Here is a 27,970-nt window from a genome sequence, read left to right on the forward strand (position 1 = left end):
TTCCCTGCTTCTGCACAGTTATAGGAGCTCCTAAAAGCGGCTTCAACTCAGCCTACAAGGCAATTTCAGTTATTCAAACGTATGGATTCCTTTTATACACTACCGGCTAAGGAACAGACCAAATGGGAGATCCCACCCCTTGTAGATGCCCCTATTGCCTGCCTAGTTAAGTCCTCTATCCTTCCTATACCAGATACATTTTCTCTTAAGGATTCTACAGATTTAAAGAAATTCTCTAATTTCCAGACTGCTTATTCCAATGCAGGTGCTATTGCATGCGCAGCGCTTGCGTAAACCTGGGTAGCTAAGGCAGTCAGCTGCTGGGTAGAGGAGGGTCTCACCTTAGGAACCAACTGGAAGGACTTGCTACATTTAGTAGCACATTTTCAAGATGGTGAGCTCCTATCTTGGGAGCCTTCTGTGAACGCTGGGGTCTTAGCCTTTAAAGCATCAGCCCCATCAGTGGCGGCCAGGAGTGCTCTCTGGCTATGCTACTAGAGGGCTGACGCAAACTCTAAAAAAGCCTTAGAGGTACTTCCATACTCCAGGGATATACTATTTGGACAGGAGTTGGACAAGATTGTCGCCACTTTAGCAAAATCCAAGACTGCCTTCCTCCCACTGGCTGCACCTCATAAAGCCAGGACTATTTTTCGTTGCTTTCATCCTCAGGGGAATGCCCGGGGTCAGACGCATTCCAGATTCCAAGGCGCTTCCCCAAAGGCCTCTAAGCCCTGAGGGAAGCAGCCCTAGGCTTCCAGAAATTCTGCTCCTCAGCCAGCCAACAAATCTGCCGCATGACATGGTGGGCTAATCTCACCTGTGGTACCCCAGGGTGGAAGCCGGCTTCTGTCATTCACCAAGGTTTGGGCAGGGACCAGTCCGTGGGTCAGGGGCGTTGTCTCTCAGGGATATACACTGACTTTTTGAAAGCGTCCTCCGACGAGGTTCTTTTCTACCAAATTTCCAGAAAATCCAAGCAAGCAGAAGCTCTCGGGGAGTCTGTTCACTCTTTTGTAGTTTCCAAGATCATCTTTCCAGTCCCAGTACCCCCGTCTCAAAGAGATCTGGGGTTTGACGCCATCCGCTTTCTGGTCCAGAAGCTGTATGTTTTTTTCCGACATATTCTCAACCTCAAGGCGTTGAACTGGTTTCTCCGGGTCCACAGATTTCGTATGGAGTCTCTTCATTCCATTATCTTGGCCATGGAACATTGGGATTATATGGCTTCATTGGACATTCATGATGCCTATTTGCAAATATCAATCAATGCTTCCTTAGATTTGCAGTCGGCTCCTATCATTACCAGTTTCAGGCAATACTGTTTTGGGCTGTCCATGGCACCTCGTGTCTTCACGAAGGTCAAGGCACCACATCTGCATCGCTGGGATGTTAGAATTCTACCATATCGTGACAATCTGCTCCTTCTGGCTCAGTTGCTGGAGATATGGTCAGTCAACATTCGCTTGATAGTGGATCTTTCTTCAGTTGAGCCTGCTCCCGTCCAATGTCCTAGAGCTCAGGGCAGTGTACAGGGCATTTTGCTTTGCTCTGCCTCTCATCTCCTCCAGGGACGTCTGGTCAAAGTACAGTCAGACAACATGACAGTGGTCGCCTACATCAACCACCAGGGTGGCACGAGCAGCAATGGCACCATGAAAGAAGTCCTGTCTCATCCTACACTAGACAGTGTCATTTTCCTGCTTTCTGCAGTGTCCATTCCCGGCACGTGGACATCCAGGCTGGGGGGCAGGGTATAGTGGAGAGGGAGCCTGAGCATGCTGGAAAAGAAAGTTGTAACTATTTGCTGCCCAGACTCTTCTCTCCGGGCTATACCTAGTGTTCCCTGTGTCCAAACTGGATGTGAAAAAAAGATTTAATCAGGTAAGACCACAAATCAAGTTTTGTGTGTGTTTTTTTTGTTACTGAAAATGCATCTTTGTTATGCAAATAAGACGCACAAACAGACTTTTGTAATTAAAATAAGCGGCATGATCATGTTCTGTGTGCGACTGTGGCTGTATCTGTAATTGAAGTGCCACGTTACTGTGTTTTCCTGGAATGCAAATAATCCTTTTAAATAAATGTCCTTTTCGGGGACAAAAAAAAAAAAAAAGACACTCTGCACTCGTCGAGTCGCATGGCAGCTGGCGGCTCTCATGCTCCCTGCGTGCCACGACTCAGTAGGTATGGAGGCTAGATGAGGATGGACGCATCTGTACTGGCAAAAATATAGCAAGTGTTTTTACAGAACACTTTTTCCATTTACGAATAAATGTATTTTGCTCCCATAAATACACAGTACGTGCTTAGAAATCGGAAAGACAGGTTTCTGTCTTGGAATTTACCATCTAACCACATTGAACAGTTTAGCGTTAATACATAAATTAAAGTTTAAACATAGCTGTACAGATGTGTCCTTTTACATCCTTGCTGCAGTTACGCTAAACAGCCCTAGAATCGCGCTGTGCCATGGCAGGACTCTGTAGCGCAGAGCGTCTTTTTTTAAAAATTTTTTCCTTTTTATTTTTTTCTGTGAAAATGCGTCTTAGATGCAAAGTAATGTAATAGGACGCACAAGCAGCTTCTGCTGATTAAAACTATGTTCTGTGTATAATTGCGGCTCGCTCTGCATCCGAAATGCCATATTAGTGCTTTCCATGAAAACACTGTAGTATAGTATTTTGTATGCAAATACAGTCACACACAGAATATAGGCATGCTGTATATCATTTTAATCAATGGAAACTACTTGTGCGTACTATTACATAATTTTGTAGCTAAGATGTATGTTCGCAAAAAAGGCGCTCGGCGCTGCTGAGCCACATGGCACTCACGCGGTATGTGTAATGCGACTTGTAGCATATGGAGCAAAAATGTAAGAGGACACATCTGTATGTTTTCTAATGTAGATTGTGTTTAAAAATCTATTTATTTCCTAATGTATATACTAATCTGAAGCTAAAGTTATAATGCTCATTGTCAGCTGAAATGTTTTGTGGCTTATTTCTAGAAGAGGAAGAACCATTTGATTGGGGAAAATACTTGAGGGAAGGGGAAGACATTGGACTAAGTCCAGATGAAGGCACACCAGTAAGATCACCTGCTCTTATGTTTTTTTTATCATCTTTTTAGTAGTAGCTGTAAGTCTCAGTATTGTAAAACCAGGCCCCCTAGTACCAATCTATACTTTTTAATTCCCTGTTTATCTTCTCATGTGTTTTAGGCACTCAACCTGGCCGAGTCAAGGTACTCATAGTTGTGTGGGTCACATGTTTCATTATTCATTCAATCTATTCCATAATATTAACCAATTTTAAATATTGGTTTGAATGGATAAATTTAAAAGTATGAAAAATAGAAATAATCTGCAAGCAGTGTTCAGCTCCTGTATTAAGCAAAATGCAATGTTATAAATTGTGCATTTCACAAACCGATCAATGATCTTTATTCATGTTGTGCCTAATACAAGATTTCTAGTGGAGGTGAAATGAAAAGCCTGGGCTGAATACATAAATATTATGCCAAGGGTAGCAGAAGGAAAATTGTCAGAAAGGTTTTACATCAGTATTATCCCATGTCTTTGGGTTGCTTAGTGTGTATAGATGTGGTTCCCAAACTCCTGAATGACGGCGCCCTAGACTTTCTGCATCTTGTTACAGCGCCCCAAGGCCAAAAGTTTCTTACTAAGAAATAAAAAATAAAATCTGAAATGAAGTGAATTATGCTTACTCTTAAGGGCCGTACACATTACACGACGTCGCTCTATGAGCGACGTCGTCTAATGTTTCCCCTCCCGGGCCGGCCGGTCGGCGGGCGACTGTACACACTGAGTGATATTACCGCTCATAACGCTCAGTGACGTCACGCCTCCGCCAGCCTTGCATGCAGGTCCTGGACGACAGTCCAGATCCTGCATGCATGCACTGCCGACAGCGACGATTGTTGCCGACCCGCGGGCCCACACATCGGTCGTCGCTGGCGGCAGTGCATGCATGCAGGATCTGGACTGTTGTTGGGGAAAATGAGCGACGTCGCTCAATTTTATCGGCAAGTGTGTATGGGCCGTTAGGGTCAGTTATGTGGTGAACAGGATTGTGCTTCTGCTTGTTCACATATTTTATGATAGGCAACCACCAGAACTGGTTTTGCCTATCACATTAACCATAAGTAATTTTGATTTGGTCCAGCTTGGGCACCACTGCTGTATAGGAAGAGTTCATTATTAAATATTATGCTTTACCAAAAGTTTTAGTTTGGCTTACTGCTAGTTTTATTATATTTTTAGGAGTGGTCGGATATTAGTGACGAAGATGATGATCAGGACCCCCTCAGTAGGGAGGACTCTGGAATACAGGTTGATAGAACTCCTCAAGATGATACTGAAAAGAAGAGTGCTCAACCAGTTGTTTCATGGAAAAGTAGGTGAAGCAGCACTGGTCTAGAGTTCCCAAAAGGCTAAGGTTGTTGCATATAATTCTCTAGCAGGCTCATATTTTCTTATGTGCAGTACAATTATAAATCGCACCATAATATACCATAAAAGCCGCTATAATTACCTGTTCAAATTTCCATTTCAGCTGTTTGACTTGATAATCATTGCCCTTAAAGTGACAAAACTCTCAAAATGTGTTAACTTAATTGTACCTACAGTATACAGTCTATAGCAGTGATCTCCAACCCGTAGCTCGCGAGGTACTGGTAGCTCGCCGTAGTATTTTTGGTAGCTCACAGAGTGCACGTGCTTGGGCAGTCATTTTTAATATGGTGCCGGCCGTCAGCCAATCAGAGCTTGTGGACCGGCAGTGGCGGCACCTGATTGGCTGCCGGACCGCGAGTTTTGATTGGCTTACTTACCATATTTTAAATGCCTGCCGCCGCTGCCCGAGACTCTGTCACCCTCACCGCAGCCGCTTTCCGGACTTCACAGGAGAGTCACGTGCTGCGCTCTCCTCCCCTTCCGTCCCTCATACAGGAGGAGCAGCTCCAGCAGCAATAGAAGAAGCCAGCAAGGGTTAGCACTGTGTGGGGCACTGTATCGGACACTGCGAGGAAGCATTTTATCTGGCACTGCGGGGGGCATTTTAAATGGCAGTGCGGGGGGAATTGTATCTGGCACTCTTGGGGGCATTGTGTATCTGGCACTGCTGAGGGGCATTGTTTGTGTATCTGGTACTGCTGGGAGGCATTATTTGAATATCTAGTACTGCTGAGGGGCATTATTTGTGTATCTGGCACTGCTGGGGGCATTATTTGTGTATCTGGCACTACGCGGGGGGGGGCATTACTTGTAGTTGAGGCCACACCCACTTTTGCAGGAACGCACGCGCATTGGGGGGAGGGGGTAGCTCCTTCAGAGGTTTTATTTTCCGAAAGTAGCTCACACCCCAATTAAGGCTGGAGACCACTGGTCTATAGGTTTATATTACAGTATATCTATGACATGCGGTAAGCACATTTAGGAAGTCATGTCTACCATTGTTGTAGCCTGCTCTCTGTTCTGGTCCTTTTTGTACTTGGCCACACCTCCCAATATTGTTACACAAGTCAGTTGACAATAGGTCATGCCCCCAAAGTGTTGAGAGAATTATTATAATTCAGTAAGACTAATAGAATGACTTTGGGATGAGACAAAATAATTTAGGGGTATATTCAATTAGGGTCTGATTCATTCCGACGTGTACTTGTCGGAATGGATCCGACAACCCCTATTCAATTTCTTCTCAATTCGACTTTTAAAAAGTCAAATTGAGATGAGGGACCCAGAGGAGGAGGGGGGGGGGGAGCCACGGGCAGACTGAGGAGAGCAGCGCTACAGTAGCGCTGCAGGAGGATGTCGCACAGCCGCCAGACCTCACGGCAGTGTCCACCCGGCTCCAGCAAGCGTGACCTCACTTGCTGGAGCCGGGTGGACGCTATCGTGAGCAGCGCGGCTGTGAGACATCCTGCTGCAGCGCTGTGCTGTAGCGCTGATCTCCCCTGTATGCCCGCGGCTGTCCCACGGCTCCCCCCCCCCCCCCCTCTCCTCTGGTTCCCACATCTCAGTCCGACATTTTTTTATGTCGGACTGAAATGGTCGGAAACGGGGCCAAATCTTGTTGAATTTGGCCCCGTTTCACTCAAAAGTACGTGAATCGGCAGCTATACCGCCAATTCACGTACTATTCGACAAGTCGAATTCCACTGCTGGGACTGAATAGGTCGAATCACGATTCGACCTTAAAAAGTTGAAAACTGCCTTCTTTTTGACAGACGGCAGTTTTCGATACCAATTGAATATACCCCTTAGTGGGAAAAGAAGATAAACAATGGCAGTTCTAGTGATTTTTTTTTATACATTTGTACTTTGATATGTATATTGTACAAATCAAAAAATATAGGGTTTAGTTATAACTAGATTTAGTCTTTCATTATTATGAAGGATTCTCATTGGCTCATGAGGAACAGGATAGAACATACACAACACAGCTTATATTGTGAAACTCCACTACTGTATACTACCCCTATCTGACACTTGTACAACATACCATAAAAAGTGGCAATGTCCTAGTACTGTATCTCGGTAAATACAATCTACTAACTTCACCCTTTGAAGGCTATATTGAAATATACTCAGCAGCATCTAATGCAGCCCTAGGCATGGAATTTAAAGTAGTTTATTGATTAGAATAAAAAGCCCACATTGTATTTTTCCGTATGCTGCAGATACTGGTGACTATAACTTTGGAAACAAGGTATAAAATAGATCTAATTGAACATATTAATTGGACATATACAGACTAGGTTTTTGTTTATTTTTCTATTAATATGTTATACTGTCTGCATTCCGCTGTTCAGCCATGGTTTATGTTCTCTTTCTAGTTGGCGAGCCAGATGCACGAACCTGGTTAGAGCAACACGTTGTTCCCCAGTACTGGACAGCTCGATCAAGTAGATTTTCACACAGTTCACATTTACATTCTAATTTGGCAGCTATTTGGTAAGAAATAGTTTATCTTTACAGCTACAAAGGTTTAGTTTCCTCTTGATACAGTGCATCTGGAAAGTATTCACAGCGCCTCCACTTTTTCCACATTTTTTTTTTTATGTTACAGCCTTATTCCAAACTGGAATAAATTAATTTTTTACCTCAAAATTCTACACACAATACCCCATAATGACAACGTAAAAGTTTTTTTTACTTTAGCATCCATAAGGGATATTGGGGAAAACTAGTACGATGGGGTATAGACGGGGTCCAAAGTCATGTCTACCATTGTTGTAGCCTGCTCTCTGTTCTGGTCCTTTTTGTACTTGGCCACACCTCCCAATATTGTTACACAAGTCAGTTGACAATAGGTCATGCCCCCAAAGTGTTGTGAGAGAATTATTATAATTCAGTAAGACTAATAGAATGACTTTGGGATGAGACAAAATAATTTAGGGGTATATTCAATTAGGGTCTGATTCATTCCGACGTGTACTTGTCGGAATGGATCCGACAACCCCTATTCAATTTCTCCTCAATTCGACTTTTAAAAAGTCAAATTGAGATGAGGGACCCAGAGGAGGAGGGGGGGGGGGAGCCACGGGCAGACGGAGGAGAGCAGCGCTACAGTAGCGCTGCAGGAGGATGTCGCACAGCCGCCAGACCTCACGGCAGTGTCCACTTTAAATTTCTTCAACTGGGCACTTTAAATTTCTTCAACTGGGTGTGCTGGCTCCTCCCCTCTATGCCCCCTCCCTCATGCAGTTTAGAAAAAAGTGCCCTCAGGAGAGGATGCACATCTCTGCAGCTCCAGAGAGTTTTTATTTTATTCGGTATGCTGTCTGGGCAACAGCATACCTGCGCCGTGGGAGTTGGGGGGGGCGCGGTCACCGGCCTTGCGAGGTGCAGAGCCGCTTCACCGCTGTAGGACCACCGTCCTGAGAGGCTGCTTGTTCAGCGGGGCACTGCGCCTTGGCTGTCACAGCCGCGGCATTCCGCACACCCCTAACGCTGCCTGAAGGTGACATCGGTGGTGAGTACACACCGGGGACCCCGCTAGAGGGGTCCCTGGTTCAAAGTGCGACTGACCACAGGCGCGGTGTTTGGGTCCTTCCCTCGGGGGTCCTGCTAGGATCCCCCGTGTGTACACTGGCACAAAACTGCTTAACTGAGCACTTGTGTGAGGTTTTAAGCTTATTTGGAGACTTTGCCAGTATAAATAATATATGTACAGCTCCGGCGCCATTAGAGGAAGCAGAGTTTCCTCAGAGCGGGACCAGTGGTGTTTTGGCACCTTCCTCTTCTTACAGCAGCCATCAACAGCACACACACAGCGCTTCCTGCCTCACAGACATGCTGGAAACTGGTACAGGGGGAGAGCCGCTTGTGTACACTATTCTGAGCCTATTTAGGACTGCATTTTTCGCAAAAAGTTTTTGCGCACTTTCCCATTTGCACCTCAAGGTAGAAAATTTTGGGAGGATCGCCCTGGGGTGGATGTCTCAGTCTCTCGCCTGTCTAAAAAGGTGGTGCTGCCTGCCCCGGGCTCCTTTACTATGAAGGACCCTGGGGATAGAAAGATAGACTACCCTGAAATCTACATACACTGCAGCCGGCTTTTCACAAAGACCGGTCATTGCGGGTTTCTGGATGACCCATGCCATTCATTCTTGGGCCAAGCAAATTCAGGGGGGCCTCTCGGGGGATATGCCCATTAGTTACCATGGTTACCCTCCTGAAACACATTCAGGACACTGCCCGTGTCCTCTGATTACCTCAAGGAGATTGGGAACATAAATGTTCAGACGCCGGCCATGGCGGTGTCGTCGCGCAGGGCCTTGTGGTTGCGTCAGTGGATTGCGGACGCAGAATCCAAACATAATGTGGAGTTCCTCCCCTTTTCAGGGTAATGGCTTTTTGGGGTTGAGTTGGATGCCTGGATTCTCAAGGTTACTGCCGAGAAATCCACGTTTCTCCCATCTGGGGCCACGCCGGCGAGACGTTCCTATCCAGGACCATCTGTCCAGTTCTTTCGGTCTTGCACATTTCGATCAAAGGCCAGAGGTGCCTTCAATGCAGCTAGAGGCACCAGAGGTAAATCCAGAAAACCTGCAAGTACCAGTCCTCAGGAAAAGTCCACCAGTTCTGCTTACACTAAAGCCCCAGCATGACTCGACCCACCCACCCCGAGGGGATCTCGAGGTGGGAGCTTGACTGCATCACTTCAGCCGAATCTGGGAGACCTGCCAAGATACCTGGGTCCGTGAGCTCGTTTCTCAAGGGTACAAGCTGGAATTCGACAGTACAATACCCCCCCCCCCCCCCCCCCACCCCCCACCCCAAATCAGGCTTACCAGCTTTGGAGGATATGCAAGTTACGTTGCAACAGGCTAACCGAAAGTTGGTTCAGTCCCTTGTCATTGTTCTAGTACCACTGCTGCAACGCGTTTTACTCGAACCTGTTTGTGGTGCCGAAGCCGGACGGTTTGGTCTGACCCATTCTGAATCTGAAATCCTTGAATCCTTATTTGCGGGTGTTCAAATTCAAAATGGAATTCCTGCAAGCAGTGATTGCGGGCCTGGAAGAACAGGAATTTATGGTCTCCTTGGATATCAAGGACGCCTATCTCCATATTCTGATTTGGCCTCCTCATCAGCCGTACCTGCGGTTTGCCCTGCTGAACGATCACTTCCAATTCCAGGTACTGCCTTCGGCCTGTCAACAGCCCCGAGGGTATTCACGAAGGTGATGGCGGAGATGATGCTTCAACTCCAGGTCCAGGGGATCAATGTGGTCTCTTATCTGGACGATCTTCTGATAAAGTCAAGATGCAGGGAGCTTTGGTTGCTCCATATCGAACGCATCATCCATCTTCTGTCCGACCATGGGTGGATCCTCAGCTTACATAAGTCCCACCTGGAGCCAACCCAGAGGCTCCTGTTCCTGGGTATGTTGCTGGATACTGTGGGCCAGAAGGGCAAGGCGAAAACACTTCAGGAGATGGTCCGCATGGTGCTCCGACCTACTAGAGCATGGGTCTTCAACCTGTGGCCCTCCAGCTGCTGTGAAACTACACATCCCAGCATGCACTGCCACAGGTTTGCTATTAAGGTATACTAAAACTGAGGCAGGGCATGCTGGGACGTGTAGTTCCACAGCAGCTGGAGGGCCGCAGGTTGAAGACCCATGTACTAGAGTGTCCGTACATCTCTGCATAAGATTGTTGGGAAAAATGGTTGCCTCATACGAGGCAATCCAATATGGGAGGTTCCATGCCAGAACGTTTCACTTGAATCTCATGAGCAAGTGGTCCGGATCGCATCTCAAGATGCACCGGATGATTCAGCTGTCACCTCAGGCCAGGATTTCCCTCCTGTGGTGGCTACAGTCCTCCAATCTCCTGGAGGGCAGGAGTTTTGGGATTCAAGATTGGACCCTCCTCGCGACGGATGCGAGTCTGAGAGGATGGGGAGCTGTCACCCAAGGGGCGCTGTTCCAGGACAGGTGGTCAGCCCACGAAAGCCTACTTCCAATCAGCATTCTGGAACTTCGGGCGATCTACAATGCCTCTCCTCTGCTCACGGATCACACGATCCAGGTACAGTCGGACAACGCTGCAGCGGTGGAATATATCAGTCGACAAGGAGGGACAAAAAGCAGACCCTGCACGCGAAAGGTGTCAAAGATACTCTTCTGAGCGGAAAGAAATGCAAGAGCCATGTCAGCAATCTTCATTCCGGGTGTGGACAACTGGAAGGCGGACTTCCTGAGTCGTCACAATCTCCACCCGAGGGAGTGGGGGCTCCACCATCTGGTATTCCAGCAGATCATCGACCGGTGGGGTTGCCCACAAATAGACATGATGGCTTCTCGTCTCAACAATAAACTTCCCTGGTATTGCTCGCGGATGAGGGACTCTCAGGCGAGGGCAGTGGACGCACTGGCGTCGCCTTGGCCGTACCGGCTGGTCTACCGGTTACCTCCGATCCCATTGCTCCCAAGAGTGCTAAAGCGAATCAGGAATCAAGGTGTCCAGGCAATTCTAATTGCCCCGGATTGGCCTCGAAGGGCGTGGTACGCGGACCTTCTGGACATGTCCGTCGAAGACCCTTGGCCTCTACCACTCAGAAGAGATCTTCCACAACAAGGACTGTTTGTCTGCCCAGACTTACGGCAACTTCGTTTGATGGCATGAAGGTTGAGTGGAACATCCTAGCTCACAAGGGCCCTTTCCAAGAAGGTTATTGCAACCATGGTTCAGGCCAGGAAACCTGTGACGTCAAAACACTATAATCATATCTGGAGAAGATATGTCTCTTGGTGCGAGGAACGCACATATCCGTCTGCAGTGTTTGCTTGGGACGTTTCCTGCAGGCTGGTGTGGATAAGGGCTTGCGTCGGTGTTCCATTAAGGTCCAGAATTCAGCTCTCTCCATTTTCTTTCAGAAGAAATTGGCAGTGTTGCCAGTAGTTCAGACCTTCTTGCAAGGAGTACTCCACATACAACCTCCCTTTGTGCCACCTACGGCACCCTGGGATTTGGATGTAGTGTTGAAATTTCTACAGTCCTCCTGGTTTGAACCTCTGATAACGGTAGAAGACAAGTACCTCACATGGAAGACAGTGATGATACTGGCCCTGGCTTCTGCTCGACGTGTTTCAGAATTAGGGGCTTTATCGTGTAAAAGTCCATACTTGGTCTATTACGAGGATAGAGCGGAGCTCCGGACTAGACAGCAGTTCCTGATGAAAATTGTTTCCGAGTTCCATTTGAATCAACCTATTGTGGTTCCGTCCAGGTCTGAGGCTTCTGCTCCTTCGGAGGCATTGGATGCTGTGCGAGCCTTGAAGATATATGTCAAGCGTACAGCTCGGGTCAGAAAGACTGATTCCTTGTTTGTGCTCTATGATGCGCAGAAGAAGGGTTGCCCTGCTTCAAAGCAGACCATTGCTCGTTGGATTAGGCTTACTATCCAGCAGGCCTAAGTCTCTAAAGTCCCACTCTACTAAATAAGTGGGCTCTTCCTGGGCGGTTGCCTGTGGAGTCTCGGCCTTGCAACTATGCCGAGCTGCTACCTGGTCGGGGAAGAACACTTTTTTTTGTGAAGTTCTACAAATTTAATACCCTGGCCAAAGAGGATACCCAGTTTGGGCAGGCGGTGCTGCAGCAGTGTCTGCACATTTCCACCTGTTCTGGAAGCTTTGGAACGTCCCCATCGTACTAGTTTTCCCCAATATCCCTTATGGGTGCTAGAGAAAATAGGATTTTAATACCTACCGGTAAATCCTTTTCTCTGACGTCCTAAGTGGATGCTGGGACTCCGTAAGGACCATGGGGAATAGCGGCTCCGCAGGAGACTGGGCACAACTAAAGAAAGCTTTAGGACTACCTGGTGTGCACTGGCTCCTCCCTCTATGACCCTCCTCCAGACCTCAGTTAGAATCTTGTGCCCGGCTGAGCTGGATGCACACTAGGGGCTCTCCTGAGCTCCTAGAAAAGAAAGTATAATTTTAGTTTTTTTTATTTTCATTGAGATCTGCTGGCAACAGACTCACTGCTACGAGGGACTAAGGGGAGAAGAAGCGAACCTACCTGCTTGCAGCTAGCTTGGGCTTCTTAGGCTACTGGACACCATTAGCTCCAGAGGGATCGAACACAGGGCCCGACCTCGATCGTCCGGTCCCGGAGCCGCGCCGCCGCCCCCCTTACAGAGCCAGAAACAAGAAGATGGTCCTGGAAATCGGCGGCAGAAGACTTCGGTCTTCAACAAGGTAGCGCACAGCACTGCAGCTGTGCGCCATTGCTCCTCATGCACACCTCACACTCCGGTCACTGATGGGTGCAGGGCGCTGGGGGGGGGTGCGCCCTGAGCAGCAATATTAAACACCTTGCTGGCATAAAAATCACATAATATAGTCCTAGAGGCTATATATGTGAAAAATACCCCTGCCAGATATCTATAAAAAAGTGAGAGAAGTCTGCCGGAAAAGGGGCGGAGCTATCTCCCTCAGCACACTGGCGCCATTTTTCCCTCACAGCTCCGCTGGAAATATCGCTCCCAGGCTCTCCCCTGCAGTTTCAAGACTACAAAGGGTAAAAAAGAGAGGGGGGGCACTAAATTTAGGCGCAGTAGTATACATATAAGCAGCTATAAGGGAAAATCACTCCGTTATAGTGTTAATCTCTACGTATATATAGCGCTCTGGTGTGTGCTGGCATACTCTCTCTCTGTCTCCCCAAAGGACTTTGTGGGGTCCTGTCCTCAGTCAGAGCATTCCCTGTGTGTGTGCGGTGTGTCGGTACGGCTGTGTCGACATGTTTGATGAGGAGGCTTATGTGGAGGCGGAGCAGATGCCGATAAAAGTGATGTCACCCCCTGCGGGGCCGACACCTGAGTGGATGGACTTGTGGAAGGAATTACGTGAAAGTGTCAACTCCTTACATAAAAGGTTTGACGACATAGCAGATGTGGGACAGCCGGCTTCTCAGCTCGTGCCTGCCCAGCTGTCTCAGAAGCCATCAGGGGCTCTAAAACGCCCGCTACCTCAGATGGCAGACACAGATGTCGACACGGATACTGAATCCAGTGTCGACGACGATGAGACTAGTGTAACTTCCAATAGGGCCACACGTTACATGATTGAGGCAATGAAAAATGTGTTGCACATTTCTGATGTTACCCCAGGTACCACAAAAAAGGGTATTATGTTTGGGGAGAAAAAACTACCAGTGGTTTTTCCCCCATCTGAGGAATTAAATGAAGTGTGTGAAGAAGCGTGGGCTTCCCCCGATAAGAAACTGGTAATTTCTAAAAGGTTACTAATGACGTACCCTTTCCCGCCAGAGGATAGGTCACGTTGGGAAACATCCCCTAGGGTGGATAAAGCGCTCACATGCCTGTCAAAAAAGGTGGCACTACCGTCTCCGGATACGGCCGCCCTAAAGGAGCCTGCTGATAGAAAGCAGGAGGCTATCCTGAAGTCTGTATATACTCACACAGGTATTATACTGAGACCAGCTATTGCTTCAGCATGGATGTGCAGTGCTGCAGCTGCGTGGTCAGATTCCCTGTCGGAAAATATTGATACCCTAGACAGGGACACTATATTGCTAACCATAGAGCATATTAAAGACGCAGTCTTATACATGAGAGATGCACAGAGGGATATTTGCCGGCTGGCATCTAAAATAAGTGCAATGTCCATTTCTGCCAGGAGAGGATTATGGACTCGGCAGTGGACAGGTGATGCAGATTCTAAAAGGCACATGGAAGTTTTGCCTTATAAGGGTGAGGAGTTGTTCGGGGATGGTCTCTCGGACCTCGTTTCCACAGCAACAGCTGGGAAGTCAGCATTTTTACCCCATGTTCCCTCACAGCCAAAGAAAGCACCGTATTATCAGGTACAGTCCTTTCGGCCCCAGAAAGGCAAGCGGGTTAAAGGCGCGTCTTTTCTGCCCAGAGGCAGAGGTAGAGGGAAAAAGCTGCAGCATACAGCCAGTTCCCAGGAGCTTCCTCCAAGTCCACCGCATGACGCTGGGGCTCCACAGGCGGAGCCAGGTACGGTGGGGGCCCGTCTCAAAAACTTCAGCAATCAGTGGGCTCGCTCACGGGTGGATCCCTGGATCCTTCAAGTAGTATCTCAGGGGTACAAGCTGGAATTCGAGACGTCTCCCCCCCCCCGCCGTTTCCTCAAATCTGCCTTGCCAACAACTCCCTCAGGCAGGGAGGCAGTGCTAGAGGCAATTCACAAGCTGTATTCCCAGCAGGTGATAGTCAAGGTGCCCCTCCTTCAACAAGGACGGGGTTACTATTCCACAATGTTTGTGGTACCGAAACCGGACGGTTCGGTGAGACCCATTTTAAATTTGAAATCCTTGAACACATATATAAAAAAAATTCAAGTTCAAGATGGAATCGCTCAGGGCGGTTATTTCAAGCCTGGACGAGGGGGATTACATGGTATCACTGGACATCAAGGATGCTTACCTGCATGTCCCCATTTACCATCATCACCAGGAGTACCTCAGATTTGTGGTACAGGATTGTCATTACCAATTCCAGACGTTGCCGTTTGGTCTGTCCACGGCACCGAGGGTATTTACCAAGGTAATGGCCGAAATGATGATACTCCTTCGAAAAAAGGGAATTTTAATTATCCCGTACTTGGACGATCTCCTGATAAAGGCGAGGTCCAGGGAGCAGTTGTTGGTCGGGGTAGCACTATCTCGGGAGGTGCTACAACAGCACGGTTGGATTCTAAATATTCCAAAGTCACAGCTGGTCCCTACAACACGTCTAGTGTTCCTGGTGATGGTTCTGGACACAGAACAGAAAAAAGTGTTTCTCCCGGAGGAGAAAGCCAAGGAGCTGTCATCTCTAGTCAGAGGCCTCCTGAAACCAAAACAGGTGTCGGTGCACCACTGCACGCGAGTCCTGGGAAAAATGGTAGCTTCCTACGAAGCAATTCCATTCGGCAGGTTCCATGCAAGGACTTTTCAGTGGGACCTGTTGGACAAGTGGTCCGGATCGCATCTTCAGATGCATCGGCTGATAACCCTGTCTCCAAGGACCAGGGTGTCTCTGCTGTGGTGGCTGCAAAGTGCTCATCTTCAAGAGGGCCGCAGATTCGGCATACAGGACTGGGTCCTGGTGACCACGGATGCCAGCCTTCGAGGCTGGGGGGCAGTCACACAGGGAAGAAACTTCCAAGGACTATGGTCAAGTCAGGAGACTTCCCTACACATAAATATTCTGGAACTGAGGGCCATTTACAATGCCCTAAGTCAGGCAAAACCCCTGCTTCAAAACCAGCCGGTACTGATCCAGTCAGACAACATCACGGCAGTCGCCCATGTAAACCGACAGGGCGGCACAAAAAGCAGGACGGCGATGGCAGAAGCCACAAGGATTCTCCGATGGGCGGAAAATCACGTGTTAGCACTGTCAGCAGTGTTCATTCCGGGAGTGGACAACTGGGAAGCAGACTTCCTCAGCAGGCACGACCTCCACCCGGGAGAGTGGGGACTTCATCCAGAAGTCTTCCAACTGATTGTGAACCGTTGGGAAAGGCCACAGGTGGACATGATGGCGTCCCGCCTAAACAAAAAGCTAGAAAGATATTGCGCCAGGTCAAGAGACCCTTAGGCGATAGCTGTGGACGCTCTAGTGACACCGGGGGTGTACCGGTCGGTTTATGCGTTCCCTCCTCTTCCTCTCATACCCAAGGTACTGAGGATAATAAGGAGAAGAGGAGTAAGACCTATACTCATTGTTCCGGATTGGCCAAGAAGAGCTTGGTACCCGGAACTTCAAGAAATGATCTCAGAGGAACCATGGCCTCTGCCGCTCAGACAGGACCTGCTGCAGCAGGGGCCCTGTCTGTTCCAAGACTTACCGCGGCTGCGTTTGACGGCATGGCGGTTGAACACCGGATCCTGAAGGAAAAGGGCATTCCGGAGGAAGTCATTCCTACACTGATTAAAGCTAGGAAAGAAGTGACCGCACACCATTATCACCGCATTTGGCGAAAATATGTTGCGTGGTGTGAGGCCAGGAAGGCCCCAACGGAGGAATTTCAGCTGGGCCGTTTTCTGCACTTCCTACAGTCAGGGGTGACTATGGGCCTAAAATTGGGTTCCATTAAGGTCCAGATTTCGGCTCTATCGATTTTCTTCCAGAGAGAACTGGCTTCACTACCTGAAGTTCAGACTTTTGTTAAGGGAGTGCTGCATATTCAGCCCCCTTTTGTGCCTCCAGTGGCACCGTGGGATCTCAACGTGGTGTTAGATTTCCTAAAGTCACATTGGTTTGAGCCACTTAAAACCATGGAATTAAAATATCTCACGTGGAAAGTGGTCATGCTGTTGGCCTTGGCTTCGGCCAGGCATGTGTCAGGATTGGCGGCTTTGTCATGTAAAAGCCCTTATCTGATTTTCTATATGGATAGGGCAGAATTGAGGACTCGTCCCCAGTTTCTCCCTAAGGTGGTATCAGCTTTTCATTTGAACCAACCTATCGTGGTGCCTGCGGCTACTAAAGACTTGGAGGCTTCCAAGTTGTTGGACGTAGTCAGGGCCCTGAGAATTTATGTTTCCAGGACAGCTAGTGTCAGGAAAACTGACTCGTTGTTTATCCTGTATGCACCCAACAAGCTGGGTGCTCCTGCTTCAAAGCAGACTATTGCTCGCTGGATCTGTAGTACGATTCAGCTTGCACATTCTGCGGCTGGACTGCCGCATCCTAAATCAGTGAAAGCCCATTCCACGAGGAAGGTGGGCTCTTCTTGGGCGGCTGCCCGAGGGGTCTCTGCTCTACAACTTTGCCGAGCAGCTACTTGGTCGGGGTCAAACACATTTGCTAAATTCTACAAGTTTGATACCCTGGCTGAGGAGGACCTAGAGTTTGCCCATTCGGAGCTGCAGAGTCATCCGCACTCTCCCGCCCGTTTGGGAGCTTTGGTATAATCCCCATGGTCCTTACGGAGTCCCAGCATCCACTTAGGACGTCAGAGAAAATAAGATTTTACTCACCGGTAAATCTATTTCTCGTAGTCCGTAGTGGATGCTGGGCGCCCATCCCAAGTGCGGATTGTCTGCAATACTTGTATATAGTTATTGTTTAACTAAAGGGTTATTGTTGAGCCATCTGTTGAGAGGCTCAGTTATTGTTCATACTGTTAACTGGGTATAGTATCACGAGTTATACGGTGTGATTGGTGTGGCTGGTATGAGTCTTACCCGGGATTCAAAATCCTTCCTTATTGTGTCAGCTCTTCCGGGCACAGTATCCTAACTGAGGTCTGGAGGAGGGTCATAGAGGGAGGAGCCAGTGCACACCAGGTAGTCCTAAAGCTTTCTTTAGTTGTGCCCAGTCTCCTGCGGAGCCGCTATTCCCCATGGTCCTTACGGAGTCCCAGCATCCACTACGGACTACGAGAAATAGATTTACCGGTGAGTAAAATCTTATTTTCTCGTAGTCCATAAGGGATATTGGGCGCCCGCTCAGTACGTTGACTTTTCTGCATGTTCTTGTTGTATGGTTACCTGTTCAGCTGTTTGCTGCTGTTGTTACCGGCCGTTGCTGGTTGTTATAGGTTGAGGTGTGCTGGTGTGTAAATCTCACCACCCTTTATCATGTTCCTTCTCTCATATATGTCCTTTCTCCTTCGGGCACGTTTTTACCTGTGACAATGCTAAATTCCCTTGTCGTATAAACAACCCTTTATGAAGCTAAGAACACTGTACGCTGTTTACTTAAGAAGTACCGTAATGGTACGCTAGTTGCGTAACGATCGCTCACCCGTAGGCGAGACGCTCAAGCGTCACGTTCGCTCACGGCCCAGCGATCACAGGACACGTTATTGGCTATGACTAGAGTAATGATTCGCTATGGCGTAGCGGACGCTCGAGACCACGAGGAGATCACCAGCGGCGCAGACGCTCACAACGCTATACCTTTATGTCTAAACCTTATACCAATGAAATACACGGAATACCTTAATGTGAATACAGGGTGTAAGTGCAACCTTGTGTAACCTGACTAACTACAAAGCTGCTTGAGCGTCACCGACGCTCAAGTGAACACTTAACACTATAGAAAATACACAGATACTGGTTTAGGTTCCAAAGCCTATTAACTGTATTATATCTAGTATACTTGTAAAAAGGGGATAACAGTACAAATGATACACTACAATATAACAGAGACTTCCTAACCACAGAACTAAACAATACTATCTAATACAATACAATACTAGTCTAGGGGAGATACGAGAGAGAGAGAGAAGGGAAAGAGAGAGAGAGAGACGGAGAGAGATGAGAGAAATTGGCTCACAGAAAGACAATGATAACGGAGAGAAACTTACGCACAAGGGTAAACGATCGCATGCGCCTGGACATCCAGCACCCGATTTTCAGCAATGAGAACCGTTGAAGAGTGAGAGCTGGATGTGGTCGGCCTGCCTATTTATGCCCCACACACAATGCAATCCTACAGTCCCTACAATCCCATTGTCCATTGGACGTCGGAATTCGGCCCTGCATCATAACAAAAGGTCATAGGTTGATTCATACAGGTGGGCTGTGACGATTTCAAACAGCTCAGGTGGGTGGGGAACTAGGTTTCCCGCCGCATACCTGAGTATGAGTAAATAGTAGAAATGGACATAAACTTCTTATGTCCATAACTATTCGCACGAGCGATTAATACGCTCCAAACCAACACCGGAATATTGCTAATTAAATACTCTTCCGATGGGTACCAAACACTGCTGTATGATTCCTGTTAGACCCTTCGTACGATACAAAGAGGGATTCCTTAGCTCAGGGACCTTCTATATTAACCAAACTTTCAGAAACTATCAAAGGGACCATGATCTATAAACTACATTAATTGTGAACGAATGAGTCGCACGCTACGACTACATAAACTCTACCGTAAATACGCATACCGCGCCTGCGAGTGCACGCTATTGCGGGTATGCGCCTTCACGGGAGAGCGTACGCATGCGCAGCACGGACCAGTGTGCGGTGCAAATATGGCAACGTGCATAGAGACATTTTTCTGACTTTGACACCTGTAACTGCCTGTGGGAGGGGGCATAGAGGGGAGGAGCCAGCACACCCAGTTGAAGAAATGTAAAGTGCACTGGCTCCTTTGGACCCCATCTATACCCCATCGTACTAGTTTTCCCCAATATCCCCTTTTGGACTACGAGAAAAGGATTTACCGGTAGGTATTAAAATCCTATTTTTGAGATTTTTGCAAATTTCTTAAAAATAAAAAACTAAGAAATCACATGTACAAGTATTCCTAGCCTTTGCCATGGAGCTCAAAATTGAGCTCAGGTGCATCCTGTTTCCACTGATCATCCTTAAGATGTTCCTACAGCTTAATTGGAGTCCACCTGTGGTAAATTCAGTTGATTGACCATGTTTTGGAAAGGCACACACCTATCTATATAAGGTCCCACACTTCACAGTGCATGTCTGAGCACAAACAAGCATGAAGTCGAATTGTCTGTAGACCTTCATCTGGAGAAGGGTACAGAAAAATATCTGCTTCTTTGAAGGTCCCAGTGAGCACAATGGTCTCCATCATCCGTAAATGGAAGAAGTTCCGAACCACCAGGACTCTTCCTAGAGCTGGCCAGCAGTCTAAACTGAGAGATCGGGGGAGAAGGGCCCTAGTCAGGGAGGTGACCAAGAACCCGATGGTCACTCTGTCAGAGCTTACAGCATTCCTCTGTGGAGAGAGAACCTTCCAGAAGGGCAACCATCACTGCAGCAATCCACCAATCAGGCCTGTACGGTAGAGTGGCCAGACGGAAGCCACTCCTTAGTAAAAGCACATGGCAGCCCACCTGGAGTTTGCCAAAATGCACCTGAAGGACTCTGACCATGAGAGAGAAAATTCTCTCTCAAGATTGAACTCTATAGTGTGAATGCCAGGCGTCATTTTTGGAGGAAACTAGGCACCGCTCATCACCAGGCCAATACCATCCCTGCTGTAGGGATGTTTTTCAGTGGCATGAACTGGGAGACTAGTCAGGATAGAGGGAAAGATGAATGTAGCAATGTACAGAGACATCCTGGATTAAAACCTGCTCCAGAGCGCTCTTGACCTCAGACTGGGGCGACTGTTCATCTTTCAGCAGGACAACGACCCTAAGCACACAGCCAAGATATCAAAGGAGTGGCTTCAGGACAACTCTGTGAATGTCCTTGAGTGGCCCATCCAGAGCCCAGACTTGAATCTGATTGATGATCTCTGCAGAGATCTGAAAATGGCTGTGCACCGATGTTTCCCATCCAACCTGATGGAGCTTGAGAGATGCTGCAAAGAGGAATGGGCGAAACTGTCTAAAGTTAGGTGTGCCAAGCTCGTGGCATCATAATCAAAAATACTTGAGGCTGTAATTGCTGCCAAAGGGGCATCAACAAAGTATTGAGCAAAGGCTGTGAATACTTATGTACAGTACATGTGATTTCTTAGTTTTTTATTTTTAATAAATATGCAAAAATCACAAAAAAAAAAACTTTTTCACGTTGTCATTATGGGGTATTGTGTGTAGAATTTTGAGAGAAAAATTAATAAGGCTGTAACATAACAAAATGTGAACAAAGTGAAGCGCTGTGAATACTTTCCGGATGCACTGTATGGTCATACCAGGCAGTCTAGGATGTCATCATTAGGAGTCCGTATCCTAAATCAAGCTGAAGGTTTCTTTTAAATGGAAATTGTGTAAATATTTAATTTTGGTTTTAGTTGCAAATCATGTATAAAATGGCATGCAGCAAATATTCTGTGTTTAAAAATTTTATTTTTTAGAATCCATACATTGATGAATAAATGGTATATACTTCACTGTATTACATAACCAAGCTTTATGTAATTAACAGATTTCAGCAATGGTAATTTTTTTTGTTTATGTATCCTAGGGACCAGCATTTATACGCCTCTGATCCACTATATACACCTGAGGAAAGAACATTTGTCACTGAAACCCAAGTGATTCGCGAGACTCTGTGGTGAGTATAATGTTAATGAACATAACTACTTTTCTCCTTGTTAGGCAGAATAAAATAGGAATGGCTTTACAAATGTCTTCCCTTTGTTAATATTTTGTATACAGTGTAGAAATTTGCACACTCAGCATAGGTCTTATTTTTAAGATCTACGCATGATAAGATCTTAAAGCATCATAGCAGAAGCACCCTTCATTCAGAGAAGGTCATGTGTAAAGGCCCCGTACATAAGCGCACTAAGTGCCTCTTGGCGCAAACACCAAGCAACCAATTCTTAGATTTGGCCATACACTTCGTCATTGTCTGACAAGCTGATGTGATGTTGATCAGACATTTTTTATTTTTAACAAATTTACTTCCAAGGTCAAATCTGCCTTTTACAGAAGGATTCGGAAGTGATGAAGGGTCTAAGTGTAATCTGAGTCCTTGGAGAGAAAAAAAAATTCTTACGTGCAGGAATTGGTAAAACTATGACAGATTCAGAGTGCCCCAAATTGGGTGAAGTTGTTGAGAAACCACCAGCCATCAAGATGTAAAAAAATGAAGGATTACCAAAGAAGGGAATGCGTGGAGAAGTGTCTAGGACGAGACCATAAAGCATTATTGACTACTCCAGACTGATAAAACACCGCACTTATACCAGATGGGGCTTTATAGCAGCAGGGCATCAAGAGGAGAGTGAGGGTGCTCGAATGCTATGTGTTTCAGTAGAAGCGGACACTTCGGGAAGCAGCTACGTTTCATTGGACACCCTGAGAGAGGTGTACCACCAGGTTTATCATTTAAAGTTGTGTAATCCTAGACTGCCAACACTAGTCTTTCTTTTTCATCCACTAGGGGTCACTGGAGTACTCTTGGGATATGGACGGCTTCAGCAAGAACAGGGCACTCAATATTTAAATTTAGAACTCTTCTCCCCTCCATATCCCAGAGTACCTCAGTGTTTTTTCTGTGCTCATAGTAGCAACAGGGTTTGTGTGGTTATCCACAATACTTTTGAATATTTTTATTTTTGCTTTTTCTTTTTTAACTACATTTTCCACATACCTTCCCCACTTCCAATAGGAGTGGGTCCGGGATCGTGGAAGCTGCTACGAGCAGCTGTGGCGTGTCGGGCCTCTCTGAAAAGAGCTCCCTCACTGCCAGGTTCAGGACTACCTGCAGGAAAGGCTGGACGGAGCCTACAGAAGAAGCCCCGTCATAGCCCCTCACCACAGGCGTCCAGGTATGTTGGGGACGGGGCGGTCAGCTCACGCTGCCGCCCCGCTGTGTGGGGACACTACTGGGAAGCGCCGCCCGCCGCTATGTGAGCCGCCCGCCGCCAGGACACCGCCACTATGTGAGCACCCGCCGCCGCTATGTAGGCCGCCTCCCGCCGCTACCAGAGCCGCGCCGGCCACACATAGCCGCCGCTCCACGGCTATATGCAGCGCGCTCCCGATGCCCGCTCCCCGGCTCCTAAGGTCCCCGGCTCCGTGTACCCGCTCCCCGCTGGAATAGGCAGTGGTACACGGAGCACGGGGGGGGGGGGGAGCACACACAAGGGGGGAGATTGTGCCCATAGCAGCAGCAGTATGAAGCGCTGCATGGGTTATTAGACAGATAGGTTATTAAGCCTTTGTTTAGCAGGATGATCCCAGGTTATATCTGTTTGAGAAATGTTATACCCTGTACACTGTTTTGCCTGTAAGCATGGCATGGTGGTCATTTTAACTATGCTTCCTGATCTTCCTGTTGTGATTCCAGACGTTCCTGTACTACATCTCTACTCCACCGGAGGCGCAGGGGTGTTAGTGGGAATTTGGGATCAGATGTCATATAGTACTGGTCACGTGCACTGCTCTTGGCCAGATATATATATCTAGAGACACCTTAGTACTGTTTTACTGAGTCGTGCAAGTTGTCTGTCTTTGTATATTGGGGGTAATTCCAAGTTGATCGCAGCAGGACATTTTTTAGCAGTTGGGCAAAACCATGTGCACTGCAGGGGAGGCAGATATAACATTTGCAGAGAGAGTTAGATTTGGGTGGGTTATTTTGTTTTTGTGCAGGGTAAATACTGGTTGCTTTATTTTTACACTGCAATTTAGATTGCAGATTGAACACACCACACCCAAATCTAACTCTCTCTGCACATGTTATATCTGCCTCCCCTGCAGTGCACATGGTTTTGCCCAACTGCTAAAAAATGTCCTGCTGCGATCAACTTGGAATTACCCCCATTGTGTTGTCTGTCTGCGTAATGAGTAAGGCACCAGCAGAAAGCGATGTCTGTAAGACTACAAATACAATTTCGGCTCCGTTTTCAATGCCGGTGTCATCCCCGGATCTGAGTCTAGGGTGAGACCGCTAGAACTACCGGTGGGGTCTCAGCTTTGCCAAAGGTCCAAGTCCACCTTGGGTAGAAGGGATAAATTTCATATGATTTACCTGTTTCTGCGATGTTGCATTCTGACGGTTCTATGCCGGTCCTCATTGCGCAAGATGAGGGTGAGGAGGGCGAAGTAGACCAGCAGTCAGATAGTGAGATTTTTGACAGCCCAGGCGTTGATCTCATCCGAGCGGTGCGTCAGTCTCTGACCTTTACAGAAACTGAGGAGCCTCTGACAAATGATGTAGTCATCTTTCCTAAACGACGAGAACTCCAATGTGTTTTCCTGTTTCAGAATCTCTTAATAAGATGTTACTGGAAACACGAAAGAATCCGGATAGACTGTTTTCTATACCTCGCAGATTTAAGTCTCGTTACCCGTTTCCGGGGTCTGTGACAGCTACATGGGAGAATCCGCCATTGGTGGATTCGTCTGTGTCTAAACTTACAAAGAAATTAACCATACCAGTACCAACTGCTACTACGCTTAAAGACCCTTCAGACCGTAAAATAGTAGCTATGCTAAAGTCCATGTATATAGCAGCAGGAGTGTTGCTTAGACCTGGGTTGGTTGGCATTTGGGTCACTAAGGCGCTAATGGTATGGATAACAGGACTCAAGTCTACCTCATACTTCTCGCTGATCGAATCTGGGAAGCTGCTGATTATCTATGTACAGCTTCTACTGACGTCTGTCGGCTCACTTCTCGCCTTTCATTGTCACTAGTTACAGCACGACGAGCACTCTGGCTGCGTTCTTCGCAAGCGGAGGCAGAGGTCAAAAGAGGTATAGAGTCGTTGCCTTACAGTGGCGAGAAGTTGTTTGGTCCTGAATTGGACAAATGGATTTCTGAGGCCACGGGAGGAAAGTCTGTTTTCCTACCATTGCCTCCAACGGTACCTTGACGGAAATACTCTGGCCCGGCGTTCAAATCCTTTAGACCTCAGCCCTTTCGAGGCCGTGGTAGAGGAACAGCCACGCCTGGTAGACGCGGTCGAGGACGTGGTTTCCAACAAACCAACACCAGTCGTCAGGACGCTAAGGTCACCGACAAGCCAGTGGCATGACGGGCTCCCAGCCCATCTCGGATCTCCAATTGTGGGAGCATGCCTTCAGACGTTCCATTTGGCGTGGTTCCAGACATCCACAGATGGGTGGATCCGCAATTTAGTGTTAAAAGGTTACAAAATAGAGTTCGACTGTCTCCCGCCACTGCGGTTTTTCAAGACAGGACTGTTCTGTCGGACGACAAGAGGGCGGTTCTGCAAATTGCATTCCGTCCCTGCTGGATTCAGCAGTTTTGATTCCGGTCCCTGTACACCAACAAGGTCAGGGTTATTATTCCAGTCTGTTTGTGGTACCAAAGCCGGATGGCTCCGTCAGGCCAATATTGAACTTAAAAGGTCTCACTCAGTACGTCACTCACTACAGATTCAAAATGGAATCTCTGCGGTCAGTAATTGCAGGTTTAGAGCCACGGGAATTCAAGATTGCGCTAGCTCTCAAGGATGCGTACTTACACATTCCGATTTGGCCACCTCATCAGAGGTTCTTGTGTTTTGCGATACGGCAGAACCATTACCAGTTTCAGGCTCTACCGTTTGGCCTCTCGTCAGCGCCTCTGGTATTTACCAAGGTGATGTCTGTGATGATAGCTCATCTCGGATTCCTGGGAGTGATGATAGTTCCATACTTGGACGATCTGCTCATCAAAGCTCCGTCTCAACAGATGCTCCTCCAACATGCGTTGCTAACGTACAATGTACTAGTTCAGCACGGTTGGATTGTCAACTTCAAGAAATCACATCTAATTCCGTCTCAACGACTTCAATTCCTAGGTATGATTCTCGATACGGTAAATCAAAGAATTTACCTACCAGAATAGAAAGTACAGATTATTCGTCATCTGGTACAATTAGTGCTCAAGCCACGCACAGTCTCGGTACATTTGTGCATTCGCCTCTTAGGCACAATGTTGGTGGCTTTCGAATCGCTTCAGTTCAGAAGATTTCACTCGCGTCCTTTTCAACTGGATGTGCTCGCACAGTGGTCGGGCTCGCATCTGCAGATTCACCACAGGGTGAGGTTGTCGCCACGGGCCGGGGTATATCTACTCTGGTGGCTCAAAGTACACAATCTAACCGCAGGGAAACGGTTCGGCGCCTGGAATTGGATAATTCTATCGACGGACGCGAGTCTCAGAGGTTGGGGAGCTGTAGTTCAAACTTGTCAGCTCCAGGGTCTCTGGGCGGATCACGAAATATTGCTGTCTATAAATGTCCTGGAACTCCGGGCAATTTACAATGCGCTACTACGAGCAGTGCACATGCTTCGGTCTCCGACTGTCCAGGTGCAGTCAGACAAAGCGACGGCGGTCGCATACATCAACAAACAAGGAGGTACGAGAAGCCGCATGGCAATGCGAGAATTAGCTTGAATCCTCACTTGGGCCGAGCATCACCAAGTGATTTTGTCGGCAGTGTTCATTCCGAGAGTGGACAACTGGGAGGCGGATTATCTCAGCCGTTGGGATTTTCATCCAGGAGAATGGGCATTAAATCCAGAAGTGTTTCACATGTTGGTCCAGAGGTGGGGTTACCCTCAAGTGGACCTGATGGCATCTCGCCACAATCACCAAACGCCCCAGTATGATACTGCTAGGGGCAATAGTGATACTGCTAGGGACAATATGTTTTTAAACACACTTAATGATAACTACTTAGTCCAACTAATTGAGGAACCAACTAGGTACAATGCAATCTTAGACCTGGTATTAACAAACAATGGGGATTTGGTATCAGGTATTATAGTAGGGGAACCCATAGGAAACAGCGACCACAATATGGTCACATTCAATCTCAGTTTCCATAAACAGCCCTATACTGGCTCAACTAGGATTCTAAACTTTAGCAAAGCAAATTTTGAAAAGATGAGGGTATTTTTCAGGGATATTGAATGGGAAGGTTTGTTTTTAGGAAAAAATACTACGGAGAAATGGGAGGTACTAAAATTCCTGCTAGCTAAAAATACACTCAAATTTATTCCTATGAGCAGCAAAAAAAGGAATAAAAATCATAAACCGATGTGGCTTAACAAAAAGATTAAGGAACTTATGGGCAAGAAAAGGCGAGTATTTAAAAAAATACAAATCTGACGGGGAAGCAGAGTCATTTCAGCACTATAAGGAATGTAACAAAATTTGCAAAAAGGAAATAAGAGCGGCTAAAGTAGAAACTGAAAAACTAGTAGCAAAGGAAAGCAAAGCGAATCCCAAAAAATTCTTTAAATACATTAATAGCAAGAGATTAAAGAAGGAGAGTATAGGCCCTTTAAAAGACAAGTTGGGAGTCTTAAGCAAAAATGATAATGACATAGCAGACACACTAAATGAGTTTTTTTCAACAGTATTCACTAGAGAGGATCCAATTCAGGGACTGACACACAATCTCAATAATGAGAATATCCCACTGATAGGTACTTATTTAAGCGAGGAAGTAGTCTGTGACCGATTAAAACATTTAAAGATTAATAAATCACCAGGGCCCGATGGTATTCACCCAAGGGTTCTAATGGAGCTTCACTCTGAACTGGCAAAACCGCTATCTTTGATCTTTAACGATTCAGTTATATCAGGTATGGTTCCCAAAGACTGGCGTATAGCGGAAGTAGTGCCTATATTCAAAAAGGGAAGTAAAGCTGAACCAGATAATTATAGACCAGTTAGTCTTACATCTATAGTGGGGAAAGTATTGGAAGGTATTCTAAGAGATAGTATTCAGAAGTTCCTTGAAGTCAATAAGGTCATTAAAAGGAATCAACATGGGTTTATGAAGGACAGATCCTGTCAAACCAACTTACTTGGCTTTTATGAAACAGTAAGCGCAAACCTAGATCAGGGTAAAGACGTGGATGTAATCTTTTTAGACTTTGCCAAAGCGTTCGATACTGTACCACACATGAGACTTATCTACAAGCTACAAGAATCAGGGCTAGGAAGCACAATATGCACTTGGGTCAAAAACTGGTTAGATAATAGGGAGCAGCGCATTGTGGTTAATGGATCTTTTTCAACTTGGACTGAAGTGCTAAGTGGTGTGCCGCAAG

The 27,970-nt window shown here is 47.1% G+C and overlaps 1 protein-coding gene across 1 annotated transcript in view; it reads left to right on the forward strand.

Moving 5' to 3' along the window:
- TUBGCP5 (tubulin gamma complex component 5) overlaps positions 1-27,970 on the forward strand; it is a 195,050-nt gene that overhangs the window by 30,263 nt on the left and 136,817 nt on the right. Inside the window, exons 5-8 of the mRNA XM_063953273.1 lie at positions 3,014-3,093; positions 4,289-4,421; positions 6,862-6,979; positions 21,409-21,498. Coding sequence (XP_063809343.1) covers positions 3,014-3,093; positions 4,289-4,421; positions 6,862-6,979; positions 21,409-21,498 — 421 coding nt within the window. The remainder of the gene's footprint in view (positions 1-3,013; positions 3,094-4,288; positions 4,422-6,861; positions 6,980-21,408; positions 21,499-27,970) is intronic.

This window comes from Pseudophryne corroboree, chromosome 2 (assembly GCF_028390025.1).
Source record: "Pseudophryne corroboree isolate aPseCor3 chromosome 2, aPseCor3.hap2, whole genome shotgun sequence".
Taxonomy (NCBI): domain Eukaryota; kingdom Metazoa; phylum Chordata; class Amphibia; order Anura; family Myobatrachidae; genus Pseudophryne; species Pseudophryne corroboree.